The 26,339-nt window shown below is 42.8% G+C and overlaps 1 protein-coding gene across 4 annotated transcripts in view; it reads left to right on the top strand.

Moving 5' to 3' along the window:
- Positions 1-26,339, top strand: part of LOC115024529 (adenosine kinase-like) — a 95,949-nt gene continuing 69,610 nt past the window's right edge. The window contains exons 1-5 of one of the 4 annotated variants that reach the window (XM_029456205.1): positions 1-81; positions 166-347; positions 3,615-3,689; positions 3,796-3,849; positions 15,401-15,479. In XM_029456205.1, the coding sequence (XP_029312065.1) occupies positions 319-347; positions 3,615-3,689; positions 3,796-3,849; positions 15,401-15,479 (237 nt within the window). In that variant the 5' untranslated portion in view covers positions 1-81; positions 166-318. Of the gene's footprint in view, positions 82-131; positions 348-2,560; positions 2,703-3,614; positions 3,690-3,795; positions 3,850-15,400; positions 15,480-26,339 lie in introns of those variants that run through there. The other 3 variants (XM_029456202.1, XM_029456203.1, XM_029456204.1) reach the window with 3 other exon arrangements.

Here is a 26,339-nt window from a genome sequence, read left to right as displayed (position 1 = left end):
ATTGTGCAGACTGAAGTTGAACTTCATCCTGGTGAAACACCGCGATAACGCGAGACAACTATTTCGCTTTATCTTCTTTATGTGAGTCAAATGCAACATTTGCTCGGCCAGGAGAACGAGCTTATACTGACCCTTCCCTGAACATAACCATTCATTTATCTCTAGGTTGAATGCCGTTGACCAATTTCTTCATCATCTGTGGGGAAGGAAGCTGCAGCCTCTCACTATTCTCCCCCAGCAGTCAGCAGTGGCTTCCCGGGATCCGCAGCGTCAACACAGCCGATGTTGATTAGAACAATATCTAACGAATAACCAAATATGTCGACAGTGGGGAAAACAGCGTTAAGGTAATAACACAGTATTGGTGCTATTTGACGGATGATCCTCTGGATAGTTAGCCGCTGTAGCTAGCTGTTAATTCATGCTAACGTCTCTGGTGTTGTGGCAAACTGCCAGCAGGAGGTGCAGGGTGATAAGGCGCTAAGCAGTTTGAACCATTGAACGTTACATCAACTGAAGTATTCAGGTGAAACGGATGTTAGCATTTACACGTATTGTTCTGTCATAACGATGCTAACTGCAGCTAGCAGGAGAAGGAGGGTTCATCACATGATCAGGAGACAATAAATGTATCTTTATCAAACATGTAATGCCTATAAAAAACAGTAAAGAAGGTATAGGCTTGTGTGGAAAATCGTCGTATTGGTTTGAAAACATTGTAAAAGGTTTTGTTTTAACAGCGTTAGATAATTCATGAAATAATTTGACAGGCGCGATAGAAACTTTAACGTTAGCTTAGAAGTTACATATCATTAATGTCGTCAGGACGGTATTTCAATTTAGCAAACGTTAAAAATGTCAGCTTTAAATTAAACACAATTTAACAAACGCACTGCAGGCTCTGTAAAATATGAACAATAAAACAAATAATGTAGCACAAATATACAGTATAAAGAATAGCCATTTAAAGTGTATCCTGGGTATTTTAAATTAAACCATTAGCCCAGCGTTTCAATATTTTGTCAATTTGCTGTAACTCATCACCCGTAATGAAGCACATATTAGCATACCATTGCAGTGCTGGCAGGCAGCTAGTGTCTTGTTGACATTTTGCATAATGTGAAAGTAATGGTGCGGCGTTCACTTGACTTGAGGAAAACTGAGCTTTTAACGTTAATAGTCTCTAGTCACGATTCTGAGTTAATGTTTAAATACAATAAGAACGGATGCCGTTTTTTTACAGACTTGAATTGCTCTTGGCAAAGGTAATGCACTCAACTCAACTGTATTAATATTGTACAAGAAACGTTAGAGACCTTGTGCACAGCAGTGCTTCTCTCCTGGGTGCAAACTGGTGCAGGGTAAACCACAGTAGCCTAAACCCTATGCATAAATCAAAAGGAGTAAAAGTTCAAGCGCACACAAGGATACTAGGATATATTTTATTAATGCATTTCTTTAAAGCTTTGAAGCGAATCTTATGAAGCAATAGAATCAGATGGTTTACTCCTTCTTGTTTTTTTTATGTAATCTGTTAATAAATTAGTGTCTATTCTAGTATCCTGGTGTCATTTTAGTTTACTGTATTTATATTGTATTTAAGACACAACACAGTCAATCAAAACTGCTTTACAGTACAGAACCCTAGAACAAAATAAAATGACACACAGAGACAGCAGGCTCCTAACAGAGAGACAGTAAACAACTGAATGCCTCATAAATTCAGAGGAGGAAATGGCCTTTTTCATGGATGACATTTTGACATGTCACAGCAGGATAAGCACATGCGTAAAACATACAATTATTGCTGACTGAATTGCATGTTACTGCTTCAGTTTGCAGGTCCTGCTATTACGCATGCTGGCTCACTGTAACACCATTACGGCTTACTGGGACACCTGAATAGGACAGAGCCTGAGCCATAGTTAATAATATTAGTAACACCTGTGCCTTTCATACTATGACAAATACTAAGGTCTATTTGCATAATTATGGGGTGGCTATTGCATCTCAGGTCTCTGACAGAGTGGTATGGGAAAAGTAGTTCTGAAATGTAAGCAGGGAAAAGACCATTTCGTGCAACAAACAACAAGAATTTCGCCTCAGGCCACTGGAGGGAGGCTAGAATGGGAGTAATGTGGTCCATCTTGTTTGACCTTGTAACATATATTTCCACTATTAATCGTTATAATAAGCAACAAATTGCAATGCCGCCAGTAACTGCTTATTCTGCTGTAGTTATGTTGTCATTATGAGAAGGAGGACATTTAGTCCCTAAAAACAACAACAACAACAACAACAACAAATAGAGGATGGCACAATATACCCCATATAATTACATGCAAATAAACATGTAATATGTATGGTTCAACTATTTTTAATAAACATGCTTTATTGTTTTTAACTTTATGGCTGGTATTGGTGTTCGCTACAGGGTGTCCACCTTATTTCCCATTGGTCACAAACGCATCATAGGAAGCTTTACAGTCATTGGAACATGTGTAGCCAATCATATGGCTAGAAGATACTAAAGCCCGCCCACCTCTTCCACCAACCAGTGTTGACACCAATCAGTGTTGACAAAAGTGCAGCTGCAGTTCCTGTAGTCAAAAAGCACATTGCTTTGACAGGGAGTAGAAAGCTGTGACTATTTAATCTTTAGGTTAGGCTGCTGAAGTTTCTGACATAATGCCAACTCCAAGGTAAGATCCAAATGATAATCTCCTCCAGTGTTTTCACACAGAACAATTTTGTATTAATGAGTGCCTTTAAAAAAAAACATGTGCTCACAGCACTGCCAATCTTTCAATGGGTTGATTGAAAACACTGCAAAAAAAGTGTAACAATGTCAGACTTTTAGGCTGAAGTATTAAAATGAGATAGCTTCAGTGAGTCTGGATCTTATTGCAGATCACGTAAAAGCCAAACTGCTGCACAGTTATGTCTCTGTGGGATCTTAACCACACATTCAATATGTTTGTGTCTTATGTTTTATAAAAGGTGGCTAACCTGTTATAAAGACTCCGTAGAGTTTGACCACTATAATATCTTGTTTCTGAAAAGTCCTGGATGAAACGGTCATGAGGGTGAAATGCTATCTTTAAAACATTTAAAACAGAATACAGTTTTAGCTGCTTTGACAGCATGCATTATGAATGAATGGCACATAAACTACACATGTCTGTACATGAGCACATTACTCAGAGAATGATAATCCTTTATTTTGATCTTTTCAATGTGCTGAAGTTCCTGCTTTTCATTTGACTAATCTCCATCTGAATGGAAAATAAAAGAAACTATCATTGGCAGTTTTACATTTCTCAGTGATCTCTCCCAAAGTCATAAAGAATCACTCATTAGTCTGTTATAAGCTCATTAGTTTGCAAGTGTACATGTTCCTATGGCTTTTTTCTCTCCACATGTTGACCGGTAGAGAAGAGGTCAGGTTACAGAGCCATCAGTGAAACACGGGTTCATCCTCTCATCAGAGTTCCAGTGACTCAATTCAACAAATCAGAAACAGATGATTTTCTGCTTCACAACAGATTGTTTGTGTCCTGAGCTGGCGAGTGGGAGTCTGCATAATACAAAACGTTTTTGTCCCCCCCTCACAGTGAAAACACACTCTTTGGGATGGGCAATCCCTTGCTGGACATTTCAGCTGTCGTGGACAAAGATTTCCTTGACAAGTAAGTCTAAACAGCTGATTTGTATTCACTGATATCTTCATCTTGTTTTTTTTTTGTATCCTACAGGAATGCATTGACGTTATTTTCTCTGTATTCTTTCCTAAAGGTTCGGGCTGAAGCTTAATGACCAGATCCTCGCTGATAACAACCACAAAGCCCTGTGAGTCAAAGCTTCACTGAGACACCACATGCTTCGGTAGTGTAACGCAAAGTGTTAAATTTACATGGAACCAAATAAGGGATAGACTGGTCATTCATACCCACACTACTACCATCTTGACACTGAGCTGAGCTCAAAATAGCCAAGTTATAAATCAACCCACTGTAACTGGGAGCCTCAGCACTGGACGCGCCCACACATTTTTCCCATACTCAATTTTAGGAAAAACTATACCAAGACGCCTCTAAATTTACTTATTTTTTATTAATAATTTATTCCAAGAAGGGCTTTCCAGACCTTCCCTCCTTCACATTGCAAGCGGATACAACGGTAATATGAAAGACTTTGTCGGACTGTAATGAACAGAAAGACTGACATTAAAACAGAACTAGTCCTTAACTACTGACTGACATTTTTCTTGTGTTTGCTTGAGTGCAGATGGTGTCTTTAGTTAATTTTAGTTCAGCCATAAAAGGTTCACCATCTGTAAGTAAGATGATAGTGAGAGGCAGGTGTTGAAGGGAAGTCTCAAGAATTAAACAATTTTCACATTCTTAAGTAAATGACATATTTGGAATATTACTTAATTGGCATATTAAGTAATTTTTTAAAGTGAATATAAAAAAATTAAAATATTTCTCCCTTTTTTAAAACCATTTAATTTAGTCAGAAATGGGCATGTTGGTACTGCAGACTCATTGAATCCCTGAACTTCTCTTTTTCTCCTGATGGAGCTTACCAGGCATTGTATGTAATATCCAAACATAGCTTGTAGCCAAATGTCTTGCCTCCACTGGGCCCACTCTTATAAGAGTTTTCTTTTTTTTAAGGCCTTTTATGAAACCGGGGTCGATACACTGAGCACACATGCTCTTAAACAGGAATCCATTGCTCCACACTTGGGCACATTCACACCTCCCAAGCTGCTCAGTTCAACCACAGTCTTATCTGTTGGGTGTAAGATAACCACACAACTCTTATCTGCTGGTAATTGAGCAGCACCACTTGGACAAGTGCCGTTCTTTCACTTTCTAAGCCGAAGAAATATTCTGCTGGTCTGGGGATTAAAGGGACATATCTCCTGTTTGGTCAATCACCTGTTGAAGAGTTTTCTCCATGTGTGTATACTATTTATTTCTTCAGTCAAAATGTATTATCAGGACCAGTCATTTGGCAGGAGAGACCCCTTTTTAGAGGATCCAGCAATTCAGAATACTAACGGGGATACTGTATACTGGATCTATTGTTACTGAAATGACCATATTATTGATTTTAATGTAAAATAAAATGGCTTAAAGCTGTGAAATTCACATGTTGATAACATGACTTCTGAAAGCTTTGGCTTTTCCGTCTGCCTGTTTGTCGGCACGTTTAGTAGCAGAATATTCTAAAGTTTGGGTTGCATTTGAGATAACGCATTTTTCAAAAGGTTTCCCTGTTTACTAATGTGTTACTATAATGAAAACAAATCTGGCTATGGTTTATATGTCGCAGCTTGTGCTTTTGATTCAGATCTGGATCCAGATGCAGATTAAACATCTGTAAACAGTCTCTGTTGTTAAAATGTAGAGGATAATGCAGCCTGAGCAGAGGTATCTGAACATGACGTCTAATTTTGCATGTCGAACAAATTCCGACCTGAGAAGCGATTTTTAAAATGAGTTTTAGTGTCTCGAAAGCAAATGACAGTGCGGTAACTGTAAAACCGTAAATCACCTGAGTAAAGCATAAAAAAAATAAAAATTGGTCAGTGTACAGATCATGTGTACCTTTTTACAATAGGCTACCTTGTCGGGTCTTGTTACTTGACAAAGGGACACATGTGACCTTGGGGGCAGCAGCAGCAGCACAAAGCAGCATCATCAGCAGTGTTGTTCTCCTCCGGCACAAAGGCAGCGGTGTTATCTTTAGCCCCACAGACACCGTTCTCTCCACATTCTGCACAAGGTCAGGGCAGGATTAACATGCGGCTTTGGTGGTTTATTTCCAGCACAATGCATTTTAATGCATGTCCCCTCCACTACCACACACACACACACACACACACACACACCAGCATACCCACCCCTCATGTCCGTCAATATATATCTGAATGTGATAAATTATCTATCAACTTATAGCGGGTGCAGGTTATGAAACACTTCAGTTTTTAGATGCTGTGATATGAGCCACTGTTTTCCTATTAAGGATGTTGGGTGACGAGTGCAAAGAGGTCATTCACAAGGTCATTGGTCCATGGAAGAAGAAGAAGATGAAGAACTTGACTGCAGTGTTGTGACAAATAACATCATTACTTAAAAGGCCACAATAGACTTACAAGTCTAGACTACTAACACTGTTGTTGTGCTTCTAAATCTATAGAGTGTAACGCGATTCATTTTTTCTCCCCATCACCCTGGTGGGAGGGAGATCATTGGATGCAGTGCACTGTGGCCATGCCTGAATTCAATTATCTAGTCACAGCAGAACCCATATAATCCTGTTGTGGCTGAGGAATTGCCTGCTGTAGAAACCATCAGCTTCCCTGTTAGTACTGGCTGGGGACTTTTTCTTGAATAAGCCTCAACTGTGACTTTTGATGCCTTTTTTTTTTTTTCCGTTTCACGCCAAATGTTTTACAAGTTACAGTTGATTCCGAGTTTTAATTTAAAACGCTTTAGTTCGTTTTACTATGGCAACTAGTTGATTAGCTGACCGACAGAAAATGTACTTTTATTTTTTGTTAGAAAAAAAGAATGACATGCTGACATGTCACAGCAGGATAAGCACATGTGCAAAACATACAATTATTGCTGACTGAATTTCCTGTTACTGCTTCAGTTTGCAGGTCCTGCTATTACGCATGCTGGCTCACTGTAACACCATTACGGCTTAGAATTAGCTTTATATCATTATAAAGTGAATATCTTTTAGTCCTAAGTCCTAAATACAAAACTTCTGTCACCTTTGGTATTATTAATCGAGTGCTTAAAATATCAAGAGTTACAGTAAGTTGTTGAAAATAAACATTAGTTGCAGCCCTAAATAAAGCTAAAAAACCCACTAACTTCCTGGGTGTCTTTGGTTGCGTAGTGGTTAAGACTCGTACCATAAAACTACAATGTCCTGGTTCGCCCCGAGGTTATATTTCATGGCGCGCTCTCTCCCTCTCTCTCTGTCTCTGTCTCTCTCTCTCTGTCTCTGTCTCTCTCTCTCTGTCTCTCTCTCTCTCTCTTTGTCTCTCTCTCTCTCTGTCTCTGTCTCTCTCTCTCTCTCTCTCTCTGTCTCTCTCTGTCTCTCTGTCTCTGTCTCTGTCTCTCTCTCTCTCTCTCTCGCCCCATGTCTCTGTATCTATACTTACTTAATAAAGGCAACAATGAGAATAAATAAATACTAACTTACACTTAATAAGGCAGCTGCTTCTTACTAAATACATATTTTATACATTGTTTACAGAGTGGTGGTTGGTTGCTTTTGTTTAGATGGCACTTCCACGGTGGTGTTTGAGCTGCAGTTGAAAGGATTGTTTTCAGAAGATGATGGTTGTTCCAGAGGATGCCTGGGGTGTTTTGATGTTGGGGTATGAGAAGGAAACCAACTAACCAAAACACTGTGTTTGACTTCCTTTCTGCCTGCCTGGACGCATATCGTTTTATAGTTCAGTGGGGGGGGGGGGATATTCACAGCAACATTCACAACATTTTAGCGTTTGATGACATTAGATCACACTGTCGCGTCCTGGTACTGTCACGGCTTACTGGGAGACTAACATAATTGGTTTCACCTGTGCTTTTCCTGCTGTGACGAGTCCCGATGCCTGATGTGCAAAAGGCCTTTTGTCAGATGTAATGTGGGTGTTGCTCACTTTTTGTAGCCACTGCTGCCATCATGTGGTTTGAAATGTAAGTTTGATATCTGCAAAGGTAGGAGGCTGGGTGTTTAATGGACTTTAGACCTTGTATAGATGTGGGGATATATATTTATTGTCTTTCTCTCAGATGATCAGACCAATATAATCACGGTAAATCAAGTAAAGTTGGGCTGTTCACGAGGTTGTTAAGTTCATACAGTTTATTTCTTTGATTGTAAGCCTTTAAAAATATATATATTGTTAGCAGTTGGTTGATTTATGTAACGTTTCGTGTTTTGCTCAGTATTGAATTGCGGTAAAAGGGGTATGTACCTTTTGTATGTCCAGCAGGGGGCACCACTAGCCTGCTGTTTGCACCCTAAGAAGTCTCCAAAGGAAACAACATGTCAACATAATGAAAACACGCCTCTTTATGCAGGAGATTATAATGTGGGCAAACAGACATTTTATTTCAGGATAACTAGGCATTACAGGTTGTTCCGAACCCACAGCATTGTATAATACAGCATTCACCCCGGACCCTCTTGGGCTTGTTAACCATATCATATTAGAGCTAATGATTATTAGTGTGTCAAATGAGTGACTCATTGTTACAGTGAATGTATTGTCACCTCCAAGAGACAAAAAAAAAAAAAGAAAGAAGAATCACTGGCTGAATATTAGTCACGTTCAAACATTTGTTTTATAACTCCCTCCGTCCGATGATAATTAATTGTTTACTTTCTCATCTCTGGATGATGGCGTGACTCTTTTCAGAGGTTGTTTGCTCACAGCAATTAAGTTCATCAGTGCTCATCCTCCCTCCTCCTCCCTCTCTCTACTCCCCCCCCCCCCCCCCCCCCCACCCCCCCGCCCCGTCTCCCTCCTTTTCTCTCTTTCTCTGTGCTAAATGCAGATTAGCAGCGTCACAATCGCATCCAGAATGAGAGTAAACTCCTCATTATGCCGTGTGACCCTCTGCTGCATGAATAATTCAGGGCTGCAGCGTTAGTGGCTGGCTGTTATTAGCATTCCGGATGGCGAAGGGAAGAGAGAGAGAGAGAGAGAGAGAGAGAGAGAGAGGGTGGGAGGGTGGGAGGCTCATATCACTGACAGGGCTGACTCAGGGGGATCAGCGCTGGATTGAGACACACATCACACACACATCATCACACGACACAGGAGATCAGTGGAGGTGCCTCTCCACTCACACACCCCGCTGTCTGTGTACATCTTACACACCCCTGCTGCTGCCGTGCAGCTCAATCTGCTTACTGGGAGGAAAACAACAAAGGCCTCTCTCACTGAGTACATGCTAAACACTCTGGCTCCTGGGTGTGCGTGTGCGTGCGTGTGCGTGTGTGCGTGTGTGTGTGTGTGTGTGTGTGTGTGTGTGTGTGTGTGAGATAGATTCTACTCTGTAAACACACTTGACTCTACCCTTGTTTTGTTTTTTTGTTTTGTTTCTTAATATATAACGAAGCGAATTGTGAGTGCTAGAAACCCCCGGCGGATCTATCCGGGTGTGTCAGGAGGAGCAACACTTCTCCTCGTGTGTTTGTGTGTGCTCACATGCAAGCATGCGTGCAGAAGCTGCATGTGTTTGCCATGGTGCCTCTTCACTGGATGCACTCATGCTTGACTTTGTGTGTAGACACATTACTCCCCCCCCGCCCCCCCCAGCTTCCTTGTCTGCTGCTGAGGCTGAGTGCTGTACTACAGTACTTAAACTCACCTCCGCCGGCCCGCTGGGGGGGGTCAGAACATCCGGCTCCCCATGCCGCTGGGGTCAAAGGTCGCGGGTATACATCCATCAGCCGACCTCTGAGCCACAGAGGTTGAGCAGAGATTAATGGCACTCAACTGGTAATTGAGACATCAGAAACCATTTTAGCTGCCAGCCGCGCTGCTCTTGATGTTTTATTGATATGCATGAATCTGACGATTTGGGGCGCTTGCATGAATCTGACATGCTCACCAGAGCTGTACTCGACTGTGAGGAATGTGCATCTAGACCTTTTGAATTATAAAACAAGGAAACCTTTCAAATAATCAAATGAAGAATCCACGTATCTTGTTCTGCCGTTGTCTTTTGATGAAATGGCCTAGCACACTGTGATGCAGGGTGATTGCTCTGCATTTAAAGCATACATGCTGCATCATGAGAGATGGCTGATGCAATCATAATTAAGGCTCGTCCTCGCCGGAGCTGCAAATGCCTCCCTTTTGTTGATGGTGGCTGCCAGCAGGTGGTGCCAAAAGGAAACATCAACGTCAAAGGGAGTGCAACAAACATAATCCACATCTCTGTGCATGTGGGCGTCCCCCCCGCCCCCCCCCCCTCCTCTCCCTCTCACTCCCCCTTTTTTTAAAGAGTGTTTTATAATTAAAATGTGGGCGTCTCAGCCAGTACATACTGCATGTTCAGTTCAGAAAAGCATGCTCAGGGCTATTTTTAGTCATCTTTGATCCCCAGCAGCCACAGAGGAAAAGCCAATGATGGCAGCAGCCCGCACACATGTAGGCTAGTTAGTAACTATCTGTGCTGATCATTTCTCTACACCTAGCCTGTGCGGGGGAAGAGATGGGAGGCCTGACTGGTGAACAGCAACACTCCCCGGTGTGTTTAAAGTTCACACTGGGCCATATGGTCCTCGCAGTATGGGGTGTTGGTGGAATTATTCACACGGAGCGCTCTGAATCACCGAGATCCCGGTATCAACCTCCTAGATAAGGAGAATGTCTCAAAGGCTTTGTGCTCCGGCTTCAAATCTCAATCCTCAAGAGAACACCAGAAGCCCCATCCCTTGCTTACACGCTCCGTCTTCCCACTCTCTCCCTCAACGTGTCCCTCTCTCTCTCTTTCATGTCCTCACATACACACACTCACACTCCCTCTACCACATCCACACAGTACAGTGTGACAAACAACGCCACCCTCTGCAGCGCGAAGCCAAAAACCTGTGACATTTTAGGAGGAAATAATATGAACTCATCCTCCATGACCAGATTTTGCCCCCGCCGCCTAATCCTTGACTGCAGCCTAATTAAGTACAAACAGCAGTCGTCGGTTAATGCCAACAAATGGGTTGCTGCAGCTGGATCGGCCGATTATTAAAGGGACGCACAGTTGTTGTTTCTGCATCTTAATGCAGTTACTCACCCATTATGACCATGTAATTGTGCAGTCATTAATTGTGCATCTAGTCTATAATGCAAAAAGGCTCATCGCGGCTGGAGTCGTTTTTTTTTAATTTTTTGTGCACCCAGGGACTCGAGGCAGGTTTTCGCAGCGGAACACGGATTCATCCAAAATGGATTGAAATACCTGAACGATGGCGATATCGTAAATCGCTTTTGTGCAAATCAACATTCATCCCTTACTGTCGTGTATTAGAAGATGTCAAGAGGACGGGAACAAGGCCGTGCTCGCCGTTACAATCATGACTCATTTGTGTTCAGTACTTTTATGCGTTTCATTCTTCGCCATCTATTCCCATCCTACCCTAATGCTCCACTGATAAGAATGTCCTATTCATTCTGCATTCTTCACCAGTTGCTACAGAGAGAGAGAGAGAGAGAGAGAGACTCTACAGGCATTGAATGAAAAGCACATCTATTTCTGAGGGGGAGCGCGAGCACGGTAGAAGATAATTATTGATTTGAAATAAGAAAAGATAAGGCTCAACCTTGAGCAGCCCGGCGATAGTGCGCAGAACAGAATAATTAATGGGCCTGTCTTGTGTCGGGACAAGCTTTCACACTGAGACGAGCGTATTGATTTTAAACAGATAAACTGCGTAACCCTTTGTGAAGGGTTTGACAAACAATTTAATTGGGGGGAAAAACAACAATATTCCTCACCCTTTCCATCTCCCTTTCATCACGTCCCCGAGCTGTTTTTCCTTTGCCTGACCTATGGAAACAATTACTGTGCATCAGGCCTTGTACTGCCTCCAGACTACCAAGGAAGGCTGGTGTAGGACGCACACACTGATGGGGGAATCTAATCAATGGTGGAACCTGTCTCTACTCCAGATGCCTGTGTTGAAACTGGGATTACCAAAGCCTTTTAGCTGTGCGGAGATCCATCTTTCTCTCTCCCTGTCAGAGAGAGGGAAAGATGGATCTGCCTGTTTTTTAAATGTACCTGCCTGCTACAGCTGAAGCCGAGATAATTTAGGGTTCCTTACAACCCTCCTCCCTCCTAATCCCCAAGGGGAGCAGCAAAGAAGCCCCCGGTCCTCTCTCTTCTCCACTTGCCCTCCCCTGATTAGTGATGGGGGCTGTTTGATCATGTTTCCCTGCCTGTCCGTGTGATTTGTAAGCTGTTTAAACGTGAACGAGGCAATTAAATGGGGCCGAACGCGGGAGAGCGGGTGCTGCGGTGATCATTAGCGATGAATTACCCCGGTGTGCACTCAAACACTCCGGAGGACTTTCAGGCAGACCACTCCCGAGGATCCAGATCCAATCTAGTCATTGATTAACAGAGACTTGTTCTTCCTGTGAAATCACTCGACGGGGATTTTAGGGCACTCATCCGGTCTTATCGAGATAGACTAACATCAAAGGCGAATGAAGAGGGATTGGGTAAATGGGCTCGCCTTGCCCTCCATGTAGGAGAGTTAGAGGAGCAAGTCTTGAGTTATTGCCTCATGTAAATAATCTACTTGGCTCTTTTTTTGGGGGAGGTGAGAGAGGAACTCACGAGTCACTTTGGGGCAAAGAACACTCGTCGTACTTTGGAAGCTCTCGTATTTCCCTTGATGGGGAAACGACGGTGGGGGCGCCGTCCCCAGGAATGTAAACAACGCCGTGTTTTCTGCCCCAACCATTTGAATGTGTTAAGCCAGTGAGACGTAGAGGTATTAGTTTTCAACGAGGACTCTCATATCCTATCAACACATATTCCAGTCAGTAGCCTAATTCACCTAATTTGATTTAAAGATGAATGAATAAGTGCTTCTATTAGTGTCAAATTAGAAGGTATGAAATCGGAGAAATAGCACAGTGCCTTTTTATTTTTTAGTTAAGAGCGGTATTCAACCAGTGTCGAGGGCGGTCTCTCGTAAAGCATGTGTTATATAACACCGACTGTCTGTGCATTAGTGGAATGCATGGCATAGTTGGAATTGCTCTTCCCCTGAACCCCACAAAGCGGGTTTTAAAAGCGGAGGTTACTGGCCGAGGACATTTTGTTCAAAAACAATTTATTTTTCTCTGCTCCCTCCCATCATCGAGGGAGCTTAGTCTGCAGTAGATGGAAAAGGGATTTTCTCTTCCTAAATGGCCACGGGGGCCGTTTACGGTGTCACTACTAGGGGATCACATGATGTTTGAGGGTGTAAAGGTCTCGAGGCAGCTGCTCCTTTTCGGATGGGATTTTCGAGGCGTCCGAGAGCAGGGCCCCATGCTGTCTGCACTGAAAGGTGGAGCAAATACTTCTAGGAAGGGGGGGGAAAAAAAAGAAGCTGAAATCCTCAGAAGCTGTGTGTCTATTTGAAATAGGTTCTGGAGTCCCTCGGCTGCCTTCATGTTATAAACACCCACAGTGCTCAAATTCTTCCTTTGTCAAGGAGTCATAACAGGTGTCTCAGGAAGGATTTTTTTTTTCCCGGTTAGCATATTTTCCACTTGCATGGAAAGTTTCTTTATTAGGAACATTCTGCCCTGGGTAGACCTCTCTGCCTTGAGACATTATATGCAGACTTTCTTTGAAGCAGTAAAGGTTACTTTCACACTCGCTCAAAATTCGGCCATGCCTTGTTAAACCAGGTTGTGGTGAAGTATTGAACACCTCTGGCTGACATGTGTTGGTAAGCCATGATGCACTTTGCATACATATTACTCCGGTCCGCAGCGAGTGCGTACAATACACCGAACACATTTCCAGCTTCAACTTTGAGGGGTTTTTTTCTCCCCCAAAACATGCAACCTTTGACCTCCCGTGAACACGTTGTGTTTTGTCCTGAAAAGGGAGTGCGTCGGCACTCCCGCAGTAACGCATTTACATAACCAGCACCCCTCGGGATTACGCTCAAGCATTTTCCCTCTCTTGCAGTTCATTTAAGGTGGAATTACACATAACACCAGTAGGAATGTTATGGTCCACCTTGAACTATTTACCATGTCATTGGATTCCCCCCCTGCCCCCCGCTCCCCCCCTGATGTAAATACACTTACAAATTGTCAGTCTTCAATTTACAGTTGAGAAAAGAAATCATATCGACGGCAGTTAGGTCAATTTCCTTAGCTGGGTGGACACGTTTATATAGCCAGCCCCCTGGGAGGCTGTTTGTGTGAATGATGTGGAGAATACACATTATTCATGTTCTCAGCTTCCCAGATAAAGACTTTATCTCGCAGAGTTGCCCAGCTTTGCATCACGTTACGCCTAAGCATTGAAGCTATTGATGTTTGAAATGGCATTATGATGGGGGGGGGGGGGGGGGAATACAAGACAAATTATGGAACTGCCTTCAGTATTTCACTGGAGACCCACGGGTGTTCCTGTGGCTTATGTTTTGAAAAACTCTGCAGTTGTTTGCTCTCCATTCCCCAAAGTCTGTTTTCTTGACTCGATGTGTTTAGTCCGTTACACTCGTGTCTAAACTGCTGTGCGGACATCGGACATTTGATCGGATGTGGTCTCTCCCTAAACGAGTCATCCGGCGCTGAGGTTTTTGTAACCACCTATGAAATACAAAATGGCTGCCTATCTGGAAAGATGAATCGTGAAAGATGAATAGTTTTTTCACGCACCCCTTTGAGGAAGCAGTTCAAGTTCCCTAAGAAATAACTTTTCACTTCTCATCTTGCTTTAATACTGTCTGGCTAACTACAACCACGTGTGGGTAATGTTCCTATTCTGCTTTTATCAAGTTGGCATTTAGACCCTTACTGCCTCTTTTCAACTCCAGCAACATTTGTGGTCAAGTGTCCCATTTAACAAAATCCAGCATTTGGCGGCTTTTTTTTCCATCTTTTTTTCTTTTTGAGCAGTTTATACAAACGGCCTGCTCCTGGAATGTCCAAGTTGAAGAATGGGGGGGGGGGGGAAAGTGTGCGTACTTTCAAGTTTATTATATTGCAGCATTGACATTTTAACAGTTTAAAAAATTAGCTGAGTCATATATAAACGGTTGAAATGTCCAGCTGCCACTCCCAAGTTTCCTAATAATCTTCATATTAACACAAACTGTTAACACTGTGCGTTTTATTATTTAAGTCTGGCTCGTTATCATGCTAACTTTTAGACCTTATGTAAGCATACTAAGATGTGATTAACATATGTGTAGCATGTGACGCTGACATCAGACTACATTTAGTTTAAGAAATCTGTGTTAAGCTAGTTAATTATATGACATGTTAATGGTGATTAAAAGGTTGATACTCGGAGTCATGAGGATCCATTCTCTGGAGAACACAAATGTCTGCGCTAAATTTCATTATCTTTATTCACAGCTGCTCTTCAACTTGTACCTGTAATAACCTCTCCTAATGGATTTTGTATTGGCTAATTTGTGACGCTTATGAAATGCTGTTTCTCCTCAGCCCTCCTACACATGTTGTACTGTGACTGCTCATGTTACAGCTGGTTGTATCTGGTGTTTACACTCGGGCTGTATCAGCAGGGTCCGGACTAATTCACTTTGTGGTTTAACCTTGAATGTTGTTTCTTTCTTTTTTGTAATAACTCCTCGTACTTATTTATTTCAGGTTTGAAGAAATTGTCAAGAGGAACAAAGTTGAATACCACGCAGGAGGTTCGACCCAGAACTCTGTGAAAATTGCACAGGTTAGTCTTCTCTTGCCCTCTGGTTGTGTTTGAATATACAGTGGTATGTTTCTCACCTCGGGGGTTGTCGGCCTGGGAATAGAGAGCGTAGCTGCACAGCAGGTTGACACATTACAGTTTTAGGTGTTGTGAATTCATCAAACGTGCCGCGGAAAGAGAAAGGCGGGGAGGATTCATAATATTTGCGGTGTTATCTAGTTGGCCTAATTTCCTGAGACGTATCAAACATCAATTAGAGAGAATTACAAGTAGATGCAATTAACATGTCACAAGGAATTATATCAAACAAATGCTGATCTTCTCCCAGGCTGTTAGACAGATCTGAGCATCTAAAAGAAATTGGTGATTGTCTAAATCTAAAATGGCAATCTGAACTTGAGAAGATTATTCACTGGATCTTTCTTTTATTTTTATTTTTTTTTTTAAGTGACTGCAGTAAGTCTGTGAATTTGACATGCAGTGATTAGCTGCTGATAAGGCTTTGGTCTGCTCACAATAAACAAAGAAAAAGCACCCAGCTGAAAAATAATTCTCTTTCCGAGGAGAAATGAGTGCAGAAGCTAATTGAGAGGCTGATGTTTGTGAAAGCGCCGTCTCTTTTATTGTGTGTGGGTTTGTTGTTTGTCAGTACAGTGTGTGTGTGTGTGTGTGTGTGTGTGTGTGTGTGTGTGTGTGTGTGTGTGTGTGTGTGTTTAGCACATACAAAGACAGATAGATAAAGAGAGAGGGAAGAGAAAGCAAGAAGGCCCTCGGGCTGCCACCATCTCTATGCTTTGGAGACAGTAAGCATCCTTTTTAAAAAGAGACGTGGAGCTGTGCACCTCCCCACACACACACACACACACACACACACACACACACACACACACACACTCTGTAATTATCATGATCAGAAGCGTTTACATAAACCTCAGTCACTCACATACATTAACTGCCTTTTACTGGATTTTATTATTTGGTCAACATCTCACCCATTTATTTTATATATATATAGATATAGATATATATATCTATATCTATATCTCACTTTTGCAGTTACAACCTTAAAAAATTGTAAATGCAAAATTTTCAATGGAGATTATTTCCTTGTTTCTATCATAACACAATGCCTCAGTTTAGACATACCCTTAACAAGCATGTTTCATGTTTTATTTGAGAAGTACCCCAAGGTTCTCGTATCTACTCCTTGGAGAAGGAGATTTTTGTTGCAGGGCCCTTTTCTGGAGAAAGAGCCGTCATGGCCCCCGTGCCCCATGAGAAGTGTTCAGTCAACTGAATTGGCGTTATAATGGCATGGCAGACCCCAGTCAAATGTTATTCTACTCTTTTCATTTGGCTATTTACCCCCTTCAGAGAGAAGATGTCGAGCTGATTCTGAAATGCTCACGATAACAAGAGTGTTTTCGTCCCACACCCAGAAGTCTCAGAAACAGTTTCTGTCAATATATACCTTGAAGCGCTGACTTTTCCACATTCCACTTTCAGGTGATGGTGTTCTTTTATGAAAAATGTATAATGCATAACCGGTTCCCAGATTATCACATTGTAGCACTTGCAATATGTGAAACTTCAAACCCTGCTGTATTGTGGAAGCTGAACCTTCAAACATGAATGATATGCACTGCAGCACTGGATCCACATCAAAGGGCCCAGTGACTAAATGAGATGCTCGATCCGGGGCAGGTTTGCTCAGGAGCACCACCGCTGCTGGAGGAGAGGGAGAAGTGTTCAGAGGCTTTGCACAGGAATCGCTGCACACGCTGGGAAAACCCGGGGTGTGGGAGGATCAATGCCTTTGCCAGTAGAACTCCTACTTTCCTCCAAAACCTAACCGCTTCATCGAAGGCTGTAATAGGTTAAATACTGCCGCTTCATCGAGTTAAGATTTCTGCACTATCAAGGAAAACCTAAACCTCGGCTTTAAGAAGATGCAGAATCGATGGTAATTGGATTTAGTCAAATGAGAATTGACCTAGCAGAAGCTTAGATGGATAAGTATTGTTTCCCTTTAACCGCCGTCTCTGCCCCGCTCTTTGATCGAAATCAACCGCTGCAGTGTTTGCCAGTCATCCATTGGTTGCACTCGGTGCTATCTTTAGCACAGGAACATAACTTCCTTTTTTTCTTTCCTTCATTTGATCATGCATTGTGGCTCCTGTCGCTCCACATTCAAAGCACACATCATGACAAACTAGAAGTGGCAAGGTAGACGTATCAACACATCTGTACTTCCTTATCTGTGCACCAGTGCTCCTAAATAAGCCTTAGATTTTTGCTCGGATCAAGTCGGTGAAGTTGCAAGCTTGTATGCAGAGCTGTCTGGCTCTGATTCTTAAGAGAGAGGGGGGGGGGGGAATGCAATGATTGAAGTGGGTTGGAGGTTGTTTTGCCTTTGCCCAGGCTCTAACAAACACCATGCCCTGAAGGGGCATCCGACATAAAGGCTCACCTACTGGATGTTGCAGGGCTGTAAGGTAACAAAAACCAGCCCAGCGTTGCTTGCTCACATACAGCCTCACACATCAAAGGGCTTCGCCTCAGATAGGGCACGGCGGGAAACAACAATCATATTTTTTTCAGTCATTTTCCAAGTTGAAGGGAAAATAAATTGTGGCCTTTTTTCTGAGCATGCGTTCCAGAGTTTGGTACCGCCGAGCACGCATGGTGTTTATCACAGGTGACAGAATCGCTGGGGCGAGTCGCTTGACTGGAGGGCAGTATCAAGAAGCACAGTCAATTCATTTAGACAGAACATCAAAGTCCTCCAACAGCTCCTTAGGGCCAAGAGATTGAAGTCTGAGCAGAGACAGGCTCATAGGGAGTTATTGCTCCTGCCAGGGAAGTAGATCCTACTCTGAGTGCCTCGTGTAAACCGTGCATTCTCATTATGGTCCTCACAAATCAACAGCATTGACATATTTTATTTCTTTGCACTGTGAGCAGGCTTTGTACCCATTCACCAAAGGGACAAATTGCTGTGTCTAAGTGCCCTAGCTGTGAGCGCGTCACAAAAAGTTATGATTAAGTATGTTCCCTGCTCTTTATTTAGATCTAGTTTAGTGCTTTTGTTTCCAAGTCTATATCATCAATGCACTGGGATGTCTTGTTTGGAAAGTAAAGGCTTTTGAAAAATCTGCAGTCTCTGTTTTGGTTATGATGCCTGTTTAACATTTCCTCAGACTTGGTCAATCGTGGAAGGGGTGGAAGGGGCCCAGGCTTGGATGTTGGCTCTGAGCTCTTAATTGGAAACGCATGTGCACTACACTGTTGGAAGTTGTATTTAAAAAACAGAACAATCCCATTGACTTCGGGAAAAAAAAAAAAAAAAAAAAGGTCCTCACCAGCTCCTATTTTGTAGGGGAATACTTAAGCCGGGTTTGATGTCTCATTGAAGGCATTGACTTATTTCTCGGGTTGAAAATATTCCATGACCTAATGTTTGGCTTTTACAGCTCGTTTTGTTAAATAAATAAAGAACAGCAACTTGTCTCCATTTGAATGGGCTAAATGAAGAAATGCCTACGTCTGGTTCCACTTAGAGAAAAGAGGACAGTTAAGGAGAAAGAGTGGAGCTTTTGTGTTCAAACTATGTGACTGAACTTTCAGGAGGTTGTGCTTGTGCACTAAAACAGGGCATTCATAATTTCCTTTTACTGTTGCTTTCTGTTTCTACTTGCTTGCTGTTTCTTCTCGGTCTTTAGACAAATATTCTTTTGTCTGTGAAGAGACTTTTGAGACATTCAATGGTAGTTCATTCTTTAGCTTTTCGGGATAAGAGCTTTTGGCTTTTTGGTTTTTGATCACATTGAGTGAGCTTGTAGTTGCATAGATCTCGGCGCAGCTGTGCCGAAATGAGCACACTAATGACCGATTAAAACCTGAACCCTGGTGGGCCTTTGAGTTTTACGCCGCAGAAATCAGCGCTCTCAAGTATGTGCCTGTTGTTAAAGCAAAAGCCTCTTGTTTGTTTTAAGACAGGTTAATTGCAGAAACACTGTTAGCACCCGCTCTGAGCCGTTTTATGGCACCGGGGTCTTGCCGTTTCCTTCCCATTACGGAGCAGTGGAAGGTCACAGTCTGTTGAGCTTCTTGTGAGAGATGCATGGAACCAAATGGATTCTTTTCCCCCCTTTTCTATTCCCATCTACACTCATTCTAGACATTCCAGGTGTGCAAGTGTGCACTTGAGGGGGGCTGCCATTGTTTTTCCTCTGCACAAGCAGCGGAAGCAAAGAACGCCTCATTCGCTTTGATGAGCGATGTGTTCATGCGTGGGCTTCAATGTCACCCGCCATGAGGCAGCTGTGAAGTCGCAGCTCACGTCTGTGGTGCCATTTACTCAATGATGAAGTGGGGAGATCTCTGTTGGTTCCCCATCCACCTCCCCTTTACACACATGTACGTACACGCGCCGCCTGAGCATGTGTTCCTCCCACCTCGACTTTATTGTGACTGTATGTCACAGCTAATACCAGCGTGCATTAAATCTCAAGCTCCTGTGATCACAATGATAAAGGTTGACTGGGAGATTATGCAAGGCTCTGTCGTCGGAGGGATTTGTTAACAGCTGATGGCCCCACCGTGTGGCGCCTTCTTTCTTCTGTTTACTCGAATATGACTTTCACACGAAAATGATTTTGTTTTGATTTAATTTTCCTCTCAGATGCACAAGATGCGCGTTGCCCCGGCGAGAAATGGCACAGATTGCTGTATAGGTGACATATTACCGTCCCCGTTGAAGTTAATTTGCCGTCAAATTTGCGACTTAATTTAAGCTGCCAAAGGGAAGACGTGGGGAGTAGATTGTAACTCATAAGTATGCATAGGAAAGAGTGTTGATTAACATTGAGGGCTCGAGAGACGCACTCACTCAATGTGTATCATCTGGCCTCAGAGGCTGGCAGTGGAATTGAATGTGATTTCTTGCATAACGTGTCCTTGCTTTAAGTCCTTGGTTTCAGGCTCGGGAAGAAAGGCAGCACCATTGGCTTGCTTGCTTTTCACTTGGCTGTTGTACAGTTGCCCGGGCTCGAGGCGAGCGCTGAGTGAAATCTAAAAGGACTCGTGAAACGTACAGCGGTCTACATATCTGGCAGCATTCTCATGTCAAATTACCGAATGATATTTTGCACAGGACACTTGGTCCGCCTGCCACGTCGTATTCTGCAGTTAAAAGGAGGCACTTGTATGTTTGGTGCACAGGGGATGAAAAACAAAATGTGCTCGCATGACTGTGGAATGGTCTGAGAGCCTTTCAGACTGTAAACAATGGCTCATTAAACGAGCTATTGTTTGGGATCGTCTGTTGACACGTGTCAAGTAACTGATGAATGAAAGGGTGATTGTGCATTTTACACAACTGTTCTACATTTTCGTGCGGTTATTGAACGATGCCCCTCTCTCATATTTCCCCGCAGAATGTCTGTGGCAGTAGCATTTATTTGGCACATTCTCAGCATGCTCCCACTCTTGCGGTTGAAGTGTTGCATAGCAACTGAGAAAAACAGCTTTAAATATTTTGGTTAAAAAGGTTTTAAGAAAATAAAGAACAGCCTGCAATTACTGTTCATTTCTCCCAAGTTCATAAGTTTAAGGAGCTGTAGTATTGTGCCAAGTAATAAATGAAATACTAAATTAGGCTTTGTGTTCGCTTGGAAAAACTGAGAAACGGTTTGTCTAGAACGTTTGCGTCCCCTTCTGCCAATTCAGTTATTCATCTATAGCTATTTTGTTTATCGAATAAATGCTGACAGCTGTCTGCACCTTCACTAATTCACAAGTGTTTTGAAACAAAGCTCACAGTAGTTTTCAGAGTGCAGCTTGGCTCAGTTTTCAAGCCTACCGAGTATATCTGTGACAGGATGGAAAATGTGTAGGTGAGTGCAAATTTGAAGTGATGTGCCTCAGGAAAACGGATGGGGATGGATCGACGGGGATGGGGGCGCATGTGGAGAGAGAGAAGGCTGGATGACGCACAGCAGGTGACAGACAGACACTAATAGTAATGGCTCTTATCAGTGCTTCACTCGCTCCCTCTTTTCACATGGGCTCTGACATCCTCCTCCTACTCCACCCCCTCCATATAGCAGGGGGTGCTGGGAGCTCGCTGGGTTGTGCAGCCCGCTCAGACGGAAAGAGCCTGCCAAACACCGGTCCCCTCACATATAAATTGCATCATTAACATCGCCTAGATTATTCCAAGCTCTCCCACCGGGTTTATGGCAGCACCGGCTCAACTTAACTATTTGACTCACTGAAGACATTTCAGGTTTCCTGAGTGAGCAGTGCTAAGATCTGTGGTGAAATGCGCCAGTTCTATTCTCTCTTAAGGTTTTAAACAAATCCAGAGGAAATCTGTCTGCGTCTTTCACCCAGAGAGGCTTATTATATAGTCTAATGTGCTTTTTTTTTTTACTTTTAGCTGTCAAAACTTTGGTTGTGTGTTGTCATGCACACTAAAGGAAGACTGGTTACTATTAGGGCTGGGTGATGTATGGTAAGGGTTAGTGCGGAGTGGCTGAAGTTTCACTACAATAACTATTTATTTCTACAAATCTAAATATATATATCACACTATAACAAATCTAATCAATGTGTAATGCAACTTATAGCTGTGTTCCACGGCTTTGTATTTTATTATACAAGTCTCATGTATAATACAAAAAGTTTTACAACCAACTTTGTTAGTTTTTGTTTTTTTTATGACTATTTATGTTCTGTATTACGGCGCTGTTTGAAATATAATGATAACACGGTATGGTCATCACGCAAAATTGACAATCACCACTTTCATCTTTTTAAATGTGAGTTATTTCTGCTTTTCTGTCATTTTTAAATCGTTGTAAACAAAACATGTTTGGGGTTTTTGAACTACGGGAACTAATTATAATCAAATGCATTGGCCGCAGTTGTTAATGATTGCTATAAACTTAAACACCCACAAACTTTAACACCAACACCCACATGACACTATACTGCTAATTGTCCCTTCTCCAAATTTATATAAGACAATCTGTGATCTGTGCACCGGAGAAGGAGGCTCTTAAGCCCAATTGACATATGCAGTGGAGCTGGATGGAGCTTCCTCCTCAGATCAGTAGGCAATTAACTCTGTAATTACTATCTGAGGTCAGGGTTAAGCTTCAAGTTAAAGGTTGGAGCAGCAAACATTTTATATGATCCTCTTACTCTATTATCCTTTCTCACTGCTACAAGGTTTTACCTCATGGGGAGAATACATTACATAAAGCCCCTTGGCAATTACTCCTCAATGAATATCCTCATAGTGTATAGTCCATATGATTAATCTGGAATCCCCTCTGCCCCTGTCCAACCGCAGACCTGGCTCTGCTTACCATGCAAGTTTCAGTTTCACCTGAACAAATGGCTCCTTTAGACAAAAAGTGCAAACCTTTTACTTTTACTGGCTGCTCGGGAGAAGAGAAAAAAAAAACCTGAGGTAAAGAGAGGGAGAGCACAACCTCCTGCAGTAAAAACAGATATTCCAACAAGGAGCAAAAGGCGGGGTGGGGTCAGGGTGGTTGGTGGTGGTGGTTTTTTTTGGGAGGGGGGGTGGGGGGGGGGGGAACACTTAATAGTGTTGAATAAAGGAACATTTATTTTTGTGCTTCGGCCTGTAACAGCCTCAGGAAATAGCTCAGTCTCTTGATCGGGAGCAAATCCTATTAACTTACAGTGCTCTCACTCAGGGTAATGGGCTCCACCTTGAGACTTGGGAGAGCACTTTTCCCTCTGACACATTGATACCGGTGTCTGGAGGGCTTGGCGTTGGGTAGTCTAACACTCGGGCAAAGACTAATCAAGTCAAACAATCTGCCCGGCTGGAGCAACATGGAGTGAGGATGTTGATATCCAGCGAGCTCATTCAACAGGCCCCTTCACACGTTCCTAACCCAATACCAAAGGATCAGTGCATGGGATCAGTTCAAGATCAGGTTATTCGAGCCCCTGAGAATTGTAAAGCGATCCCTGAGCAGCTTTTGCTTTCTCAGGAGTGATCGGAGCTGTTGGCTCTGTTATAGGCTGCAAGGGCCAGGGCCAAAGGGAACTCCTGGGGTCCCCATTAATTTCTGTTCTGTCTGTGAGAGTGTTTGCACTGTATGTGTGTGTTTGTGGGAAAAGAGAAACTCCATTTACAGTATATGGGTAACCGCCGTCTCAAAGCCAATTGGTAGAGAAACTCCAATATCTTTTAGTGAAAACATAGAGCACCTCTAAGTTTATTATTTTCTGTCAGGAATCTGATGTTATAAAAACCGCTGCAGTTAGTTTAAAGCTGCCACATACTGTTATTAGCCTTCTGCGAGAACCTTTGGAGAAATGGGAGCTCTCTATCAAAGCATAAATACTCCAATTAAGAGACTGAACCGGATTGAAAATTGCCTTTTGTGGGTGGCAACAGTCTTCTGCTTTGCTAAGAAGCAGCAAATTGCTGGTTTCCCTACACATCCCGCATGTTTTTGTGTATTGGCAGCCTTTTGAAACGCCTCATTTCAATGTGTCCTAAACATGACCACGTTTGATGCTATGCCACTCCACTGATGGATCACCTCAGTCTGGACCCGCTCATAAATCCATGTTCGATGGCACGTTCTTCTCCTTTCACCATTACCCCTTGTGCCTGCTGTCATCCGGCTGTCTCATGTCTGCAGAGTTACAGTGTGCACCTGTCAGATGCAATTTATGGCAAGCAATTTGTTGTGTACCATGGGAGTTGCTGTGTCTTGAGAACTTTTTTTTTTTTTTTTTCTTCCTGTATTTGTTGCACTTTTTAAAAGTGGATGTTTCTTATTCGGCATTAGCGGCCAAGAGAGACAATGGGTCTTGTTATTTGGTTTGTTTTTCAGATGGGTTGAAGGAGTAAGACGAGGCTCTTCCTGAATCGGTTACGTTTTGGAGCTACACGGTTTTCGGAGGACGGCAACATCATTTGACTCGCGATGAGCTGTCACCAGCTTTGTTTGATACAATAAAAGGAAATGAATGCACAGCAATTAGATGTTTGTTCTGTCTCATTGTTGCACGACTGCGCCGCCGCTGCCGCTTGTGCTCTCAGCTAGGATTATCGCCCCTAAGAGGGGGAAGCATTACAAAATGACAGCCTCTCATGTCGAACAAGTCAGGCTGATTCAGTGAATATTGAAGAGGTTCCCACCACATGTTCTCCTGCATGTTAAGGGAGCAGCGTTAACCTTGTTTTGATTTGCATCTCCTTTGCAATTAAGATAATATGTCGTAATTAGAATTTTAATGTACCGCTGTGAGATTTTTGATAATTATACAGAATTCTCTGCGGTGATTTTCTCTTGCCTGCTTGTCTTCACAGATGAATTCATGGCTGATTAGATCTCTGCTCTAATCAGATTTGAGTTACATTGTAAGATATCTTCCCACATGTCTCTGTCAAGCTGAGTTACTCAGTGTAACTGTGAAGCCGTTATTGTTACAACACATATGTTCGATGGGGAGTTTACAAATTGTACTTTCACGAGCAGCAGGTTGCTCCATAACAAGAGACAGAAAGCTGAGGTGGAACTTCAGTCTGCTAGAGCCATATAATTAAGTGCAAAGGCTGGTTCGTTGAATACAGGGTTGAAGTGAAGTCTTGTGTTGCGTCTGAAATCGCCCCCTCCTTCACTCATGCACTGTTCTTTATATAATAAACACTCAGCAGTTTGCTCTTACTGTGAGATGTAAATTTGGGACATCACTGACAGGTGCAGTGTCGCATCACATCTAGGTGTGTGTGTGTGTGTGTGTGTGTGTGTGTGTGTGTGTGTGTGTGTGTGTGTGTGTGTGTGTGTGTGTGTGTGTGTGTGTGTGTGTGTGTGTGTGTGTGTGTGTGTGTGTGTGTGTGTGTGTGTGTGTGTGTGTGTGTGTGTGTGTGTGTGTGTGTAATGGGATTTTTTGGCTCAAAGTAACATTCCATTTTTACTTTCACTTACAATCTAGACACTGAAATAAAGTGGCGAAAATGAGAGATTTTGGATGCACTATTGATCTTATATTTAAATGTATTTTTTCGTGTTTCATACCTGTCTTGGTCTTTGCCTCTAATGGACGATAAATGTACCTTTCTTTAAGCCAAGGTAAGGGTGTAGATTTAGGGCTCATAATTGCAGTCAGACAGCTAACTGCACGCATGCTAAAATGCTAATGTACCATCTGAGCTAACCTTATTTGTATGCTACTAGTGCAGTGCCCTTTCAAAACCGTCCTGTTCCGAACGAGCTGATTTGCTCGGCCTCTGGTATTGCTGCTCGCAACTTTCTGGAGAATCGCTGAGCCAAACAACTTCACACTCGACACTGCGCTTCCTTGGGTCCTGAGCAGTACACCGGCCATAACAGAGTTTCATCCCTTAGCAATGCTAAAGTATATGCTTCAAACATTTTATCACCCCCCGTTCAATGTCTATACATGAGGCCCTGATTTTATATACGTCTATCACATAAACGACAATTACTAATAAATCCGTCCCGTAGATCTCCCGTCTCTGCGGTCTCTTTTTTCTTCATCGTCACTCTTGAATGTACTATAGCGAGCGACGGAGAGCGAGCTGTACCCTCCATGTCGTTGGAGGTGTAACAGATAATAGGGGTCCCCTCTCACTACACACAGTGTGTAAATAACGCTCTACTAATAAATATGTCCCGCAGATCTCGCAAGCACGCACTTGACACTGCACTACCTCGGGTCCTCAGCAATTCACGAGCCCACTGTGAAGTCGATAGGATGCCCGTCGTCAAGAAAATTGAAGGACAGACCTACAGAGACTCCTTTCATTTCACTTACACAATACATGCTAGTACTAATACTAACATGTCAGTGGTTTGTCAA

The sequence above is a fragment of the Cottoperca gobio genome, chromosome 19 (assembly GCF_900634415.1).
Source record: "Cottoperca gobio chromosome 19, fCotGob3.1, whole genome shotgun sequence".
Lineage (NCBI taxonomy): Eukaryota > Metazoa > Chordata > Actinopteri > Perciformes > Bovichtidae > Cottoperca > Cottoperca gobio.
Note: the sequence above shows the minus strand (reverse complement) of the source record. Positions and strands in the feature narration are given on the sequence as shown.